At 38.9% G+C, this 17,230-nt stretch overlaps 2 protein-coding genes across 2 annotated transcripts in view; one reads left to right on the forward strand and one right to left on the reverse strand.

Annotated features, from left to right (window-relative positions):
- The window catches only part of LOC108046762 (neuroligin 4-like), a 45,690-nt gene that overhangs the window by 5,773 nt on the left and 22,687 nt on the right, over positions 1-17,230 (reverse strand). Inside the window, 4 exon segments of the mRNA XM_044458990.1 lie at positions 2,269-2,711; positions 14,841-15,195; positions 15,197-15,453; positions 16,077-16,586. Coding sequence (XP_044314925.1) covers positions 2,269-2,711; positions 14,841-15,195; positions 15,197-15,453; positions 16,077-16,586 — 1,565 coding nt within the window.
- LOC108040999 lies at positions 1,016-2,254 on the forward strand. The gene is made up of 2 exons (XM_017118748.2): positions 1,016-1,587; positions 2,083-2,254. The coding sequence occupies exon 1, from the start codon at positions 1,061-1,063 to the stop codon at positions 1,439-1,441; it is 381 nt and encodes a 126-aa protein (XP_016974237.2). The 5' UTR covers positions 1,016-1,060; the 3' UTR covers positions 1,442-1,587; positions 2,083-2,254.

Raw genomic sequence — 17,230 nt, forward strand, 5'->3', positions numbered from 1 at the left:
AATTTATAAAGCTTTAATCTATTGGGATTTTAAATCGTTAACCCATTTACTTTACAATGACTGCTTCTAAAAAAGAATACGTGGTCATTTATAGAACCTTATCTTAAACACTCTACTCCTCTATTAAATTATGTTTGATAAAATAATAAATACCCTTAACACATTAGTAAAACCCAATTCACTTCCATTTCTGTGAGGCGTAACATAAATTCCAAGAAGTCCAGTGTTGTTTTTTGAAAAAGGCTTTCCCTTCAGTTCAGGTTTTCTGCAATATAATTGCTTGGTTTTTCGACTTTCCTTTGGGTTGACAGCAATGGAACTCTGGTTCAGTTATAGTTACACAGCTTGGCTATAGTTAATGCTATTTCTAAGTTTTTTTTCTGGGCCACTCTGCAGTTTTAATTTGGTTTAGCTCGAATTTCCAGGCTCATAAATTAGTTGGTTGCTCGGTTTCAAGTTGCATGCCGCAAATTGCCTTGCACCTTGCCACTTGTTACGGCTTGGTCTGGTGGTTCCATTTTTAATTTCGTTTTTAATTTCACTCCCCTCTGGTCTGGCATTATTACCTTCCCATATTTACTTGTAGTTATTTTTATTTTGTCCAGCGTAAAAGTTCCCATTAAAGCTCCCCCATCATTTTTTGGTTATTTCGCCCGCTCTTTGGCATTTTTTCATGCCAGTGGCTGCGACATTCGAATCCACCTTGAACCATGAACTCGGCTATGTTCCGTGCTTTTCATGCATATTTATGTTTTATTTGTCCTCTTTTTTATCAAATAAAGAGCCAGCATTTTTTGCTGCCGCATGTTTGACATGCCGATTGTTATTTTTGATCAGAGCCTGTGTGCGCAAATATTTTATTTTACCTTTTTTTTTTGGATGTCCCGACATGACCTTTCCTTTTTTCCGTCTCTCTAAAGGGTTCAGCATTTTTGTCATAAATAAATTTTCTTACTGAATCGACTTTAAGTTGGTGCAATTTGTTAACGATTTTTCTGTCAATTTCTTAGAATTTCCTAGTATTTGTTGCCTCTTTAGAAAGTTTAAAAAAAAATCTGAAATGGAAAAGCTCACTATATCCCACTACCTCACAGTTGCCTTGAAAAAGCTTGACCCACCGACCGATTGGAAGGACATCCTGGAGTTCGTCCTGACCACCTTGGACTCCACGTGGCGTCCCAAATATTACACCAATGAATTGAGAAAGGCTCTGGAAGTTGGACTACGTTTTGGAATAATACGCGAAATGAATAATAAATACTATCTGTATGAATATGCGAAAATGAATTCGTTTGGAGAAATTACATACGAGTTTACCGAAAATCCCCTGAGTTATCCTTCCGTAAAGAAAGAAGTGAAGGAGGATGACGATGATGATGAGGAAGAGGAGGAGGAGGAGGAAGAGGAGGATGAAGATGAGATGCTGTTCAAAGCAAAATGATATAGTGTTCAAATTACAGAAGGAATCAACGAATAAACGTGTGAGAAAAGCGCGGACTAACAAAGAGTAGAATTTAGCGACAATGACTAATAGAAATTACATAAATGGCAAATTACTTTCAATGGAAACGCAAACAAAATTCTTAAGTAATAATTTTATCGAATACTGTTTTTTTTAACCCATCTCTATCGACTCTTTATTTAAAATGTATCCATATAATTTTACAAAAAAATAAAAATTAAAAAATCCTTCATCATAAAGCAAAAATAATGATTTTGAAAGTTTATAAATTAAAATTTTTGCATTTCAAGCTCTAATTTTTACTATAGTAATTTCAAGAAAGCCAGTGGACTTAACTTTCATAAAATCAATCAATTACTAAAGAGGACAAAACCAAACAATCTCAACTTATTATTATTTAAACTCTAACTTTGGTGGTGTAATTGGAAATTAGCTGATTTTAAAAGTACTTTTAATTCTTAGTAAGCCTTTCTGAAATCCCGGAAAAAACTTACCGTTGCATCTTTTGACTACTTAACTCTACAAATTTTCTTCCACTTTTCTTTAATAAGCTTTATTGGTGTTCAAAAATTTAGAGCACTTTCTCTTGAGATTTTAGCTTATAAACTTTTCGATTTCAGATTTCAGATTATAGAAAATGGCCGAATGGGTCAAGAACAATGTGAATATGCTTCCCAAAAGTTGTGTACGATAAAAGTCAAGCAAAAATGATTATGCCAAATAAAATGGAAATAGGGTTAATATGTGGAGATTGCTTACCCCGTTGATGACTATAAGTCCAACTCAAAGACCGATACCTATCAGACGCGCATCTCGTCCATCGCCGCCTGCGGCACCTGCTGTTGCTGCTGCTGCTGCGGATGCTGATGCTGTTGCGGATGCTGCTGCTGGCCGCCCACAGGTGAGGCGGAGGTCAGGACAAGGCCGTCGCCGTGCGAGTGGACCAGGTGGGCGGCATGGGAGTGCGAGTGGGTGTGGTGACCCTTCGAGGAGCTGGGGGCGCTACTTACGCCGCTGCTGCTGCTGCCGCCTGATGGCGTTTGGTCCAGCAGCATGTTGCCACCGCCGCCGCCCCCGCCCACGGCCACGCCCATCGCCGCGTTATTGCTGCTGCTGTTCGTCGTCGTCGAGGAGGCGGTGCGGAGGGGTGGGCGTGGTCCGCGTATATGATGCGACTGGATGCCAGTGAGGACAGCTCCATTTGCCTGATGTTTGCTCGACTGCTGTTGCTGCTGATATTGCTGCAGCTCTGCTGCACAGACAAAAAAACAAAGCACGATTAGTTTTAGATTGCACGGCAAATCTTAAATTTTAAATTATTATATAAATGTATCTTCAATATTAATTAATTATAACCAAATGATTTTGATTAAAACATTATTTAAGTTTTAACGTTTTTCTTTCTTTTTTTTTGTTTCAGTTCATTAAGACAATTAAAACAATTAAAAAGTAATAAAAATGTAAATAAGCCCCACTAGGTTTTCTTAAAAATTTTTAAATCATTTTTTATTTTATTATCGTTTTTCTTTTAATTTAGGTTTTCATAAAACATGTAGCTTTAGATCTTTGTATTTATATAGTTTTGTTTCACATAATCAATTATAAGCTATAAAACTACATGATAAGATACGATTGATTTGGTGACTTTTTTTGCTGTGTTCAGTAGCAGAGATGGAATGGGAATATAAGCTACTTATGTACGTTATGCATATGTTGGCATATTATCAGGCAAATGTTTATTGACGAGCAGAGCGGCAGCAGCACCAACAAAAAGTCAATTTGTAAACAACAATGTCAACCATTAAACACACATTCCCATATCATCGACATCCTCATCGACGAAAGGAGAGTGCGCGTCATCAGAGTTGGTTGCACTTTTTGTTCCATTGAATTGGCATACTACCCCATGCCGTTTTCAGCATTTCCATACGATGTCGTTCAACTTTTCGCCACGATTGCCTTCGAAATGCAAAAGCGCAAAATGTGCACAGCTATTGACGCGTCTAATATTTTGATGCCCCCAAAACGCCCCCTTTTCGCTGCGGAGTGTGTGTCTGGGCAGAACTAATTTGTTTGCCTGGGTTCTATAGACACAATGCAGTTTTATTGGTGAGTCGGCACTAAAAGGGCAGACTGCTTCGAATGGAATGTCGTGTCATGTAATAAAAACTGAAGTTGGTAACGGGCTAGTGCTAACTGTCATGAAGCAAAAGGGAGGAATAAAGGGAAGAATTTTATGCAGTTGGTATTCCTAAGGTGAATTCTTTCGATATGAGTCTAATAACATTTTTGTGTTAGATTTATTTTTGTACTGCAAAAATGTTAAACGTATGGATGCTTGTTTGTAAGCCATAATGTTTCAATCTGAATAAATGTCCTAAATAGCCTTATATGGTTTTAAAAAATTTTAAAAAATGATTACTTAGCACTTTTGTAATTTCCGGTTCTGAATCCTTTTATAATTGCCCAAGAGTTTATTAACCTACTTGCTTTGCTTAGGGGTTTATGTACCCTTACAAATTTTCCAGATCCATAACTTCCTTCAGCTTAACCTGTAGAGTTAAGGAGCCTTCCTGCCTTTGCTTAAGCTACAAGCTTAATGAACATTTTTAATCAAGGAAGCTTTTCTGAGCCTCTTCTTACAAGCGAATCTTTAAAAAATTCAAAGAAATTTTCATTAGTCATTTAAGATGTCCCTGGGCAACATTTAATCCCGGCCAAAAACAGCTTTCACTAATTAGAGGTTTAATTCAACAAAGTACTCGATGGCCGAGCGGCCTAGTAGAGAGTTGTGCCCTTTTGGTTTTTATGTTTATGGCTTGGTCTTTCTGGGGATTTGATGGCCAGCTTCGTTTTCGGGCCAGTCAAGTGGCCAAATGGACTGGACCTAAGAGAGCATTCAGAGTCAAATGTACCGGATTATGTTGCCTGGCTTTGGCTAGTTGGAGTAGGCCAAAGCAGAGATTTGCCACAAAGCTTGGAGGGCGGAGATCAAAGACGACTGAAACGGGCATAATTTAACCATATTTTTTTTTGTTAACAAATAATATTCAAACACACACGCACAAACGGGACCTGTGGCATAAAGGACCGCAGAGCTGGAGTGCTTCATGCAATTTCCCCAAGGAGTGCGGCCATCATTTATGAATATGAAATTAACAACGGTGCGTATGCGTAATTTGTAATGAAAGCCAGAACCAACCAAAAGCACACACACACCCACACCATTAACCAAATGCCGGCCAGGGGGTATGCAATAAATTTTCAATTTCCATAGTTGGACTTTTTGCCCAACCGACAACCCGCAGCGAAGCAAATCTAATTTATATGCACATCACTTATACGCACTGTTGCAATTACAATGCAAATGCTGCAACAAATGCGTATAATGCGGGTCAGAAAATATTACCCCGAATATCGGGACTTGCCCGAATATATACATATCCGCGAAATAATGCAGTCCAAAGTGCTTGGCCAAAATTCCGCTCAACGGATGTTGATTAGTATGAAATGACAAGACCGGAAATGCGGCGCATAACTCAAAAAAGGCCAAAATAAAACATAACTGTAGAGCCGCACGGAGCTCACTTAACCACACCGACATGAAGAGCTACTGACCAGTGGGCATTTAGGGGGTTAAGGGGGTTCAGGGGTTGTGGGGTTGTGGGGTTGTGGGGTTAAGGGGCGGTGGGGGACGTCAGTGCAACCACTCGGCCATGTGGATATTGTGGGTTTTGTTCGCCCAACTAAGTGGACACACAAGTGCAGTCAATTGTGCTGGCTGTTTGTATGTGTGTGTGTGGGCTGAGCGGTAAGGGTTAAGGGGTCAGGGGGTCAGGGGGAGAAGGGTCACCCCCACGCTTGTCGCATTAATGAAGCATGCACCACTCAGGCTCACTCACGGCTATTTATTGCTGAATTTCAGCTGTTTCCCCTTCGCAGTTGACAGTTGTTGGACTTATTACAAAAAAAACTATATAGCATACTTAGCAGGGCATGCGACAGGAAATTGGTGGAATGGGATCCGCCGGAATTTATGGCCAAGAGATAGTTAAGTAACCGCGCCCAGCCAGCTGCACATAATGTCTGCAATCACATCAACTAGTGATGGCTCCTACGTGATTATGTGTTCTGCATTCGTGAAAAGGGCAGTGTATGTTTATAAGATCCAGACTACAAAAGGAAACACTTATAATTTTAAAATTCATTCTTTAAGTTATTATTTATGCCAAAGTTTAAGTATCAAAGTGAATAAAAGTCTTTAGAGGTATGCCACTTTGAAATCAATTTGAATTTGGCAAAGTTATGGACTCTGGAAGTCCAATTGTGAGTAACCTTTTTTACAAGTCATCGGAAACTTAGGAATAACTAACATGAAAACGGGTCAAAAATTTGACCAACGCTAAAATGAACAAGGGAGAACGCTATAGTCGGGTGCCCCGACTATCAGTACCTAGGTAAAGGGGTGCGGGGAGATGGAGATAGAAACTTTGTCGCATAACTTTTTAACGATGGTCCGTTTGAAAATTTCTTCTACATTTCGATAGGTATTGATAAACACAATAAAACTGCATTTTACTTTTCGAAATATTAAAATTTTTAAAATCGTATATAAGCGATTGTGGGCGTTAAAGGGGCGTGGCACCATTTTGAAACAAACTTGCGCTGCGTAGGAACTTCTAAAATCTACATGCAAATGCCAATCTTCTGTTTTATAGTTTCCGAGATCTCAGCGTTCATACGGCGACAGACAGACGGACAGACAGACGGACAGACGGACAGACGGACAGACGGACGACGGACAGACGGACATGGCTATATCAACTCGGAGGTGATCCTGATCAAGATATATATACTTTATAGGGTCGGAAACGCTTCCTTCTAGCTGTTACATACTTTTGCGAATACAATATATCCTTTTACTCTACGAGTAACGGGTATAAAAATTTGAATCAGATTTTTAGAGAATCAACCCAGAAGTCTTTAGAGGTATGCTACTTTGGGATCGGATTAAATTTGGTAAAGTTATGGACTGTAAAAGTCTAAATGAGGGTCACCTTTTTACAAGACATCGGAAAATTAAAAATAACTAACATGAAAATGGGGCAAAAATTTGACCAACGCTAAAATGAAAAATTTGAATGCAGATTTTTAGTGAATCGAATCACGAGTCTTTAGAGGTATGCCACTTTGAAATCGGATTAAATTTGGTAAAGTTATGGACTGTGAAGTCTAATTGAGGTCCCTTTACAGGACATCGGAAACTTAGAGATAACTAACATGAAAAAGGGTCAAAAATTTGACCAACGCTAAAATTAAAAAATTGAATACAGATTTTTAGTGAATCAATGTAGAAGTCTTTAGAGGTATGCCACTTTGAGATCGGATTAAATTTGGTAAAGTTATGGACTCTGGAAGTCCAATTGTGAGTAACCTTTTTTACAAGTCATCGGAAACTTACAAATAACTAACATGAAAATGGGTCAAAAATTTGACCAACGCTAAAATGAAAAATTTGAATGCAGATTTTTAGAGAATCAACCCAGAAGTCTTTAGAGGTATGCCACTTTGGGATCGGATTAAATTTGGTAAAGTTATGGACTGTAGAAGTCTAGTTGAGGGTCACCTTTTTACAAGACATCGGAAACTTAGAAATTACTAACATGAAAAAGGGTCAAAAATTTGACCAACGCTAAAATGAAAAATTTGAATGCAGATTTTTAGAGAATCAACCCAGAAGTCTTTAGAGGTATGCCACTTTGAGATCGGATTAAATTTGGTAAAGTTATGGACTCTGGAAGTCCAATTGTGGGACTAGTTTGACGGATGACCAGATACTAAACGGACTCGCCTGGTGATGCTATTTAATAATGTATTTATATTCTTTATAGGGTTGGAAATGTGCCCTTCACCACGTTGCAAGCTTTTTACTAAAGTTACAATATTCTCTACAAGGGTATACCCAAATATACTTGTATAATTTTGTGCCACAAGTTCTAAATTGACCCAAATATGTTTTATTAACAGAAAGCTAAAGTGAATTTAAATTACGAAAACAATTTAAGAAACATACCGTAATAATTGAACACAAATCTCAATACAGCTGCAAACCATAATAAAATTGTCATTACCAAATTTCTGCAAAATATTTCAATACCAAATTTCCTCTAAATATTTGAAGATCTCCGAAACATACCTCGGCAATTAACAGTTCATTTGCCCACAACACATTTCTATGGATTCTCCCCCAAGCGGGCCAAATTGTTTCGCAACGAAATCGAGAGCCCAAAAGCCTGACAAATGACTTGAGCATTCGAGGTAGCAACCCCTTGATAGCCGCTCGAAACCGAAATGGTTTTCAAATTAGCAAACGCTTAGGCAGGCTGCCAAAAGCCAAGCACAACATTTAAATGCGATTGCAATGGCAACAGCAGGGCGCGGGGGCAACAACAAATGAGCTTTGTGTCAAAGTCCAGATTAGCATACAATTTAGAGCATTTCAATCAAACATAAATCACAACAAGCGACTTGAACTGGACTGGACCTGAAGCTCGACCATTTTGTGCAAAAGGTACGAAATTGTGCGTTGTAAATCAATGGGGGACAGAGATAGACGCTGACGCAGACAGAGACAGAGACAGGTAGATAAAGGAGCCAAGGAGCAACAGTATAAAAAATCTATTTTTCAAAATGCAATCCGAAGAAATCAAACCGGATATCGAGGGGAAGGGGGTGGTAGAACGGAAATTTATGTGCTTCTATTTAGCATTGAGTTAGAAGTTGCGCGGAAGCGGAATTGAGCGCACGAACGAGCAAAAATTAAGTATACGCCGCCGTGCACTCAAGCAGCTCATGCGTGTGTTTTTGTATTTGTATCTGTGCACTATGGTTGTGTGTGTGAGTGTGAGTGAGCAGCACAATTAAATTGGATTTATGGCGCGCATGATTGCAAAATGAAGTTAATGCGCATACAAATACAATCGAGCTGAAAGAAAAATGATTCTCGAACTTCTTCCTCGGGCGCCGGGCGGAAATCGTACCTTGTTTGTCATGTCATCAATAATCGAGGAGCAGTCGGGAGCCGGCGCAAGTAAATTGAATGAGCATATTAAAAAAGGGAAAGTATTACATGGGAGTGTGCAAGGAAGTGCCAAGGAAATGAAACTCAGCAACGCTCATGCGGGAAATCGGAGCGAAGAGCACCAATGAAATATGTACGAGTTGCTGGCCAATGTAGATTTATGTTGGCCCAACGTTGGCCATTCTGCAAAATTTATTAGCCATCCAGTCGGTCATAGTTGTGTCTGGGTTAATGTTAGTTTAAGCAATAGTTTGACACATTTGACAGGGGAAGCGCTTCTAATTGATTGATGACAAATGGCCAGCGGAAAAAAGTTCTTCAACTTCCGGCAAAAATTAAATCATTTATCTCAGCATTGAAAGCTGGTTGAAATGGGTTCGTTGGAATTCTAAATTGACAAAAGGCATAATAATAAAATAATATCTAATAAATTTTGGTCTTACTCTACACTTAAAATTTTAAAATTTAATGCAGATTCAAATTAAAATAAAATGATTTTAAATGCTGTATAAATGAGATCTTTGTTTGTACTACATATATAAAGATTTTAAATTGAGAAAATGTATGGAACTTTACAGCTTAAAACCTTTTTTGAGTAGTCCCTAACTTAGTTTAAAAGCTATATTTGTATATACAAACAAACAAATATTATTTTTAATCTACCGATAAAAAATTGAGAAAATGCATTAGAAGATTTAATCAAAAATAATACCTAAGATAAATGTTTTGTACTACATTGTATAATAAAAACAAACAAACAAAATCCACAATTATCGTAAATTTTTGGTCGAACCCAAAGGTTAAGTAAAGTGGGTCTTTCTTTTAAGGCCCTCCTTTAATTTTACCAAAAATCGCCTGGACTTAAGTTATATTTTCCCCACCCATATCTCGCAGTACTGTCCTCATTTGCGACCCTTTGCCTGGGGCAAGCAACTAGGGCTAAAACCCAACTGACCACTAACAGAGTTGCTGGAACCCCTCCCGGAAACCTTCCACTACAGGGCAATAAAATAATATTGTCTTATCTAACTATGTGCGCAATGCACAACAACAAAAGGACAAATGGAAAAAAGTGCGCCAACTATTTTCGATGAGGGAATTTCCGGCTCTGTATGTGGGTATGTACAATTCGTTTGCCCGCAGTTGGCAAGCGTCTATCATTTTGGGTGAAATCGTCAATGCCTAGACGAAATAATAAAACCAAAGAAGGCAAATCGTAAACATAGAGGGAGATACATATATATATATATGGGGAGAATAACCGCACACAATGTGACGGCATCGATGGCTTCGAATAATGTTTGGTTTTGTCTGTTTCCCATCGAGGACCCCAGTTTCTGGTCGGGATTTCGGAACAAACGGCAAACATATGCTGATGGCATGGGGTAGAAATATGGTCAGAGTTGGCCGGGTTGGTTTGCAAATAGATTTTTCATCATTTTTTGTCATTTTCCGTTGCGTACACACGGCGTATGTGTGATGAGCACTTTTTGCACTCTCTTTTCGCTCGGGTTTTTCTGCTCCTCCTGTTTTTCCTGCTGAAATTTCAATAATAACATTTGTATGAAGCTGTTTATGTACCGGCGGCCAAGGGAACTGTTGTTCTGCGGTTGCCTGCCGTTGACAATGTGGATGACAATCATGTCACGTCACGGATAAGGTGCTTTTGGCTCCTCTCTATACTTTACCGCCCCATCATATATTATTTTGGCCGTGTTTTGGGTGCTTAACAGGCAACTCGCGTTTGCCTTTTGTTTGCTGCCTTATTTTTATTACATTTATGCTGCTGCACCCCCCCACACATGTCAGCAAAAATCGTTTACGCTTCATTGTTTTTACTCAATTTTGTTGATTTTTCCCCACTCACTTGCCTGCCTCTCCCTTTTATTTTTCTTTTGTCTGAGGTCGGCTCTTTTATTTTTGCCTCACAGATGCGCTCATCCGCCAAAAGTTCTCTATGCAAAGTATAAATCTGAATAAATTGAAAACTGCCACCAGGAAAAAAAACCAAATATGAAATAGCCTCACTTTGAGTGCTTAACGCTGGCTTCAAAGAGCTCAGAGCCGTTGCCCATTGCACAAAAACCAAAAAAAAAATATATTGAAAATGATTAAGGCCCCAAAAAAGGCTGAGTAAGGATTTTTACCGATTGAACGGGTCGAAGTTCCCAATTCCCAATCATATATGCATGAGGACAGCTTAGTTTTAAGTCTCTCTCTAATCAAATTTTTTCCCAAACAAAGTTTCCTTTTTACACCAACATAATACGGCGGCATTCCATTGCCCTAAAAGTTGGGAACACATTTTCCAATTCACTTTGCAAGTTCGTAAATTGAACGCCGCTTAGCGTTTGTGAGTGTGAGTGTGTTAACGGTTTTTATAAACAGTTTTCCGATGATTTACAAGTGGATGGAAAAAGGAAATACTTTAACACTCGTATTTTCATTTCATAGAACCGGATTATTCAAAAAACTAACCAAATTTCGTTTAAAAGTTACTATTAATCCTATTCCTACATTTTCTGTTAATATTTTGGTAATTTCAGTTTTAATACTTTTTATATTTCAGTTAAAAAGTTATTTTTCTTAAATAAGTTTTTAATGATGTATTGATTTCTATAAGTTTAGTATAAGTAAGTAGTAAGTTCGACCTTAAATAAATCTAAATTTGTTATTGGATTCAACAAACAACTTATATATAATAAACAAACTTTGCTTTCACTCTCTGCACAATCACTTCCTGCCACAGCATAAAATTTAATTCAAATCAGAGTTTAAATGGCTTGCAATTAAATTATGAAATATTTGCCGATATACCTACAAAAACCTGAGCCGGAATTAAATTTAAGTGAAAGCAACTTAAACTAATGAGGCATTTAACTGCCGTTTAACAATGTCAGCAAACTCACATAATCCACAGGCCTTCACAAACACAAAAGTAAGAGGAAGTAACGGCAACAACAAGGACTGCTGTAATGTGCCACTTGAGTGCCTTAAGCGAACGGCCAGCCAGCAAAAATCTCAGAACAAACATTAATTACACAAGGATTCTCGCCCAGACACAAACTACCGTTGACTTTAATATTTATAGTCTCTTCACTGCCGGCAAGAAAAATTTGCTGCTTAAATAAATAACTGGCAGAGAGCAAAAAAAAAAAAGGAACTCAAAATATATGCAGAAGGGACAGTCGGGAATGAAAATTGAGCAGCAGGGTGATGCTTAAAATATGCGCCCACGCATAATTATATGAAAATTCGCAATAATTATAAATAATGCAAAGAGCGCTCAAAATGCCAGCAGGGAAACACTCGCCACTTCCGACGACGTCGCCACCTGATGGCAGCGACATCATTATCATCCTCATCATCATCATAATCAGCACAAACATAACCAAGTGCCACGCCCACCAGCCCACTTAACCACTACGAATTTCCTCTTCCGTTAAGGCGCGAGCGTAAAATTAAATCAGCAACAAAATATTCTATGCAAATACGAAAAAGAACGCACTCTACTCTGCCAATCCTATGGAAAATGTGTATTTGGCTCTTGCTTTTCTTCTGTTATTCTTTGCATTTTCCAGCATTTCTTCGTTATCGACCAGCAATTAGAGAGCTGACAAAATAGAAGTGCACAAACCTGCTCAAGTAGCTAAAAATTGGATTCCCAGGAAAATTCTTCTATAAAAATTGGTTCTTGAATACAAGTTTTCGATTTGAGTGTGTTGAAAGTGGGAATGGAGTGATAATTTTTTATCAAATCAATTTTAGTTTTTATTTGTTTTTTATAACAAAACAAAAACAAAAACCAGAATTATCAAGGAAAAATATATAAATATATATATATGTACATTAGTTAATGTATTAACCCACAACAAAATAGCAAATAAGAAGACTGTTTGTAATAACAAATTTGTAGTTTAAATCATTATAAATATATATTTTTAGACCAATCTCATGTATTTTGAAAATACCTAATAAATACTATATAGTTCACATAAATCCCAAATGAAATTACATTTTTCGATGACTGAAATTTTTCGATTGACAGATTCAAAAAAAAATTTAATGCATTAGCAAAAGATAAATATTTTGTAATCAAAATGTATAAATACAATATACCTCGGAACATGGGTTTCAATTTGAAATTCCGCCTAAAAATGTTCGCCAATTTATTTATGTATAAATTATCTGTCAAACTCATGCTAAAATGTGTTTTGGTATTTTCAGCGCTCAACCCTAATTTATTTTGGGAAAAATTAAAACGAGTTTCCTCATCTGTCAGGTTCAGGGATAAATTGAATAGAAACAACAGTTTTGTTATTTGAAAAAACAATTGGAGTTTGCCGACCTGGTCGCCTCATCGCATTGCTGGTTTTTTTTGTTGTTTATTTTTTCATTTGCCATCGATGGCTAAATATGTATTTACGAACAAATATGAAAACGACATTGGCCAGGAGCAGAGATTGTTTGGGCTTAGCAGTGCGGGACCCGCAATAAAATACCCATAATTCCACATGCAGGCATTGTGGGGTTACCGCATTCCCCACTTATTCTGAGCCGCTGGCCTGGCTAATGTTTACATTTTATTATGCTAAACTAAAACCAACAGATTTATGCGATTTTTATTATTGGCTTAATGCGCTTCATGGAATCGTGGTTATACAGTGGTTTTACGGCTGCCGCTACCTTTATGGTAAAGCTGTAGATTTTTATTTATCGTTATCGTTACATTTGTCTGTCGATTGAAATTGAAAATCTTATCATAAAAATCATGTCGTGACTTGGTAAATGGTAATGGGGACGACTGCAGCGAAAGGATACAATCGCAAAACGAATCTTTATTTTATTTGCCATTTATATTGGAGATTTATTAGACGAGGGGGGCATATTTCTTGAAGTGGCCCATAACGACTATATTGCGTGATGGCTGGGCAAAACTGTCAATAGCTGGGCGATGGATGGAGTGCCCCTGCCCCAACCTCCCCTCGCATTTAACAGCTCATCAGGCAACAGAAGTCGGAGCAAGGAAACACACTAAAAAGCCTTGGCAATCAGCGGAGCATAATTTGTACAACAATTTCCGCTGCAGACCAAGTCCACAAACCGGGATTACGGTTCGATTTCTTCGGTGTCTGTGTTTCTGTGTGGTCAAAAGTCAAAAGTCCGTTGAACCCCAGCGAAGCGTAAATGTTTTTCCCCGGTTCTCTTCTTGTTTTTCCCCTTGGTGCTTCGTTTTTCCTTTCCAATGATTCAATAACACGTGTTAGCCGGCCCAGAAAAAAAATGAAACAAGAGCGAAACAACATCCTCGTCGGCTGATTAGAACAATTTCAATTTTCACGCGGACTTTCTCGTTTTTTGTTGCCTTCGGTTTTTTTTTTTTGCAACGTCAGACCTTTGGGCACGAAGGTCATTCAATTTGATTAAGCAATATTTTCGTTTGTTTGGGATGATTTAGCAGGAAATTTATGTGTATATGGGCGTACACCCCGTGACAGGTCCAACATTCCACTGTCATGCTCGTCTCTCTTTTTCTGACAACCAGTTTGGGGGAACCTTTAGCCATCCATCCATTAACCCATTGTTTGGGTTTAAGGACTTAAAGAGCAGTCACAGTCCTTTTTTTAAGTCGGATATACATTTTATTGATATAGTTTCCTCTGAATAAGCGTTTTTTTAAAAAGTATGTATGAAAGTTGAACCAAATTTAGGTTCCTTGTGGAATAAAATGGTTCACATTTTGCTACTTTTCTTTATCTTGAGTAAATCAATATAAGAAAAGAATTAGAATGAATATTTTATGACATGTTTTTTAAACTTTATCGTCATATATAAATATTTTTTTATTTCAATTTAAATCGATTGGTTTTCCCATTTGCGGCTTGCTGCCGTATATCTTATCCAACTTTTCCGAAACAAAATAAACTCTTTCTTCCAACCGCATTAAAGTTTCCGTCTGATTGTAATGCAAACTGTATTTTACAATTTGCAGCTTGCCGAGTGTGAGCTCTCACAAAAGCTTTTCAATCTCGAATTCATTTGCTTGAAATCGAATAAGCAGACTTGGAGAAATGCAGAAACAGAGAATCGAAAAGTGTGGAGGGGGAGAAACAAGCACTTCATAATGAAATGAAATCTTATCACATTTCAGCTTGATTGCTGCCTGCCCGCAATATTGTTGCCTTCCTGAAAAAGCAGGAGCGTGAAACAAACTTGCAGCTTTGGCAAGCTGAAAATCCAATTTCTTTGGCTGTTGCGACATCGAGTTACGCGTAGATACTTTTTTCCGGCACTCACCTGTCGTGGGATTGTGTCGTCCTGCGGCCGCCAGACTGAGATTGCGTGGCAGAGTCATGCAATCACCACCATTGGATACTCCTCCTCCTCCTCCTCCTCCACCTCCTCCGACGCCACCAGCACCACCACCGCCCAATCCTGGACCCACTGCGGTGCTGGTGAGCAGGACATTGCCGCGACTATCCACGAGGGCGGTGCCGCCACCCGCCAAATTCAAGGCGGCCGTGTTGCGCGCATAATTCAAAGTGGCTGCGTGATGGAGTCCGCCCGACTTGGGCAGCGTCATCATGCCGGGATTGTAGCTCACAGTGCTGCCGGACACCACCACGGAGGCGCCACCGGAAGCGGAACCCGCCTCCTCCTCCTCCACCTCCTCCTCCTCCTGACCCGCCCACTGATCCAGAGCCACCGCGGCCAAAGGTTTGCGTGCCGGTCATTCCCTTGATTTGCATGTGCTCACGTTGTTGCTGCTGCTGCTGCTGATGTTGCTGTTTGGAGCTGGTGCTGTAGGTGACGTTGCCCAGGTTGTCTGTGGTCACCTTTGACCCGTCCATGCCACCGTTATTAAGTGCCCCGCCACTGCCGCCACCCACATGCTGCTGCTGCTGCATACCTGTAGGAGATTTGAGGTAAATATTGTTATTAAAGTAGGTAATATTTATGTTATAATCGACAGAAGGTCTTAAACCAAGACGATTTAAATGTCAGATAAATTAAATTTTGTTTGTTCCTTTTTTATTATTTTCCAAGAAAATAGCATATATTTTAAAAGCAACACCTAAAACAATAAATAATAATATTACTACTTCTACTATTAAGTTAATTATTTTATAAATAGACTCAAATATATTGACCCTCAAGCTAAATACTTATTAAAGTATTTATTTTATTAAAATACAAGATAAAAACAAATTATTTAAAGTAATTGGGTTAACCCTTTACTTGTCTTGCTAAAAAAAACTTGTTGCTTAACAATGTTTACCTCTTGCATATTTAATCAGAGGGACTCGTCTTAAATCGTAATTAAATGGATGTTAATCTATGCAGATTAGCTTTGACATTCAACTTTTATTTTTTTAATTTTCCCAAAAGGGCCAGAAATTAACGTACAAAATAAATTATTTATATATGTTTCTTAAGACATACGACGTTTTCTAACGCTTATGATGTATGTCTTAACGTGGCTTATGGTTTTGAGTAGTGGTATTGTCTAATGGCCAAGCCATCCACACTCACCTGTATTCGAGCAGATGTGCGGTGGCGGTGGCTTCACATCGTTGGCCGCAGCTGCTGCCGCCGCCGCCGCAGCTTGGAGGAGCATGGCCGCCTGGCCGGCCTGGTCCTGATGGCTCTCCACATCCACGATGACGTTGGCGGTGCTCTGCGAGTGGCCCATGTGGTAGTGGGCGTGCTTGATGGGCTCCGGTGGGTAGGGCACCTGCTGGTGCAGACTCCGCTGCTGGTACTGCTTCTGCAGGGTCTTCACCTCCAGACGCGTCTTATCCCGCTGATAGTAGACGCCGGCGAAGATCAGCACATTGAGTATCAGCAGGCTGCAGCCAATGGCAATAGTCACACTGAGGGCCGTCGAATAGGCCGCATAGCCGGCCGCCTCGAAACCAGAGGCCAATGTGTCCGACGATGCGTTGGCCAGAGTAGTGGGTGCAAAAACACCTCCGCCGCCCGAGTAATTTCCACCAATCGGTATACAGGTCGTATACATGTTGTTCGGCTCAACGGTGGTCACTGCAAGTTGAAAAGGAACGAGAAGTGGGTTGCATATTAATCTCCGTGGGCCAAGTGAAGTTCATTTTGCTCTCTGGGGGGTCGACGGGCGGTTCACAGGGCGGATGAGTAATGCCCGCTGGCCAGCAAATTATTCATATGGAGCGAATGGGTGATCAGGGACAAAAGATTGTTTCTGTTTCGTATCTTGTGTCACACTTTAATGTTAAGCACATATTTCTTGAGGCAATTTGTATAGTTTCAATATTGATATTAATTTAAATACAAATAAGTTCCCTTAGCACCTAACAAACAGCAACATTAGCCTGCAGGTAACATGTAATTTTAATAAATGCCTGTGTCTTAATCGGCTTATACAAAATATTGGAAACAATGAAATTAGAGTTTTCTATTTCTACAACATTACAAAACAAAAGTCGCCATTAATTTCAATATGCATGCTCTTTAGTACACACGCCTTTTGTATTTGAGATAATTAATAAACAATAGACAACAATTTACGAATTTTGTAAGTATCTAATTAATTTTGACCTTAAATAACATTTATAGCTGATTGTATTCTGGTATCAGTAATAATTCAAAATATTTTAAGTTCCCTTGCTATGAATCAATTCTATAGTAGTTTATTAAAATAAAGTTTAACT

Source organism: Drosophila rhopaloa, unplaced genomic scaffold (genome assembly GCF_018152115.1).
Source record: "Drosophila rhopaloa isolate 14029-0021.01 unplaced genomic scaffold, ASM1815211v1 contig_178, whole genome shotgun sequence".
NCBI classification, from domain to species: Eukaryota; Metazoa; Arthropoda; class Insecta; order Diptera; family Drosophilidae; genus Drosophila; species Drosophila rhopaloa.

What these genes read in the sequence shown, in the direction of transcription:
- LOC108040999 (XM_017118748.2), top strand. Translation starts at nt 1,061, where the DNA reads ATGGAAAAGCTCACTATATCCCACTACCTCACAGTTGCCTTGAAAAAG.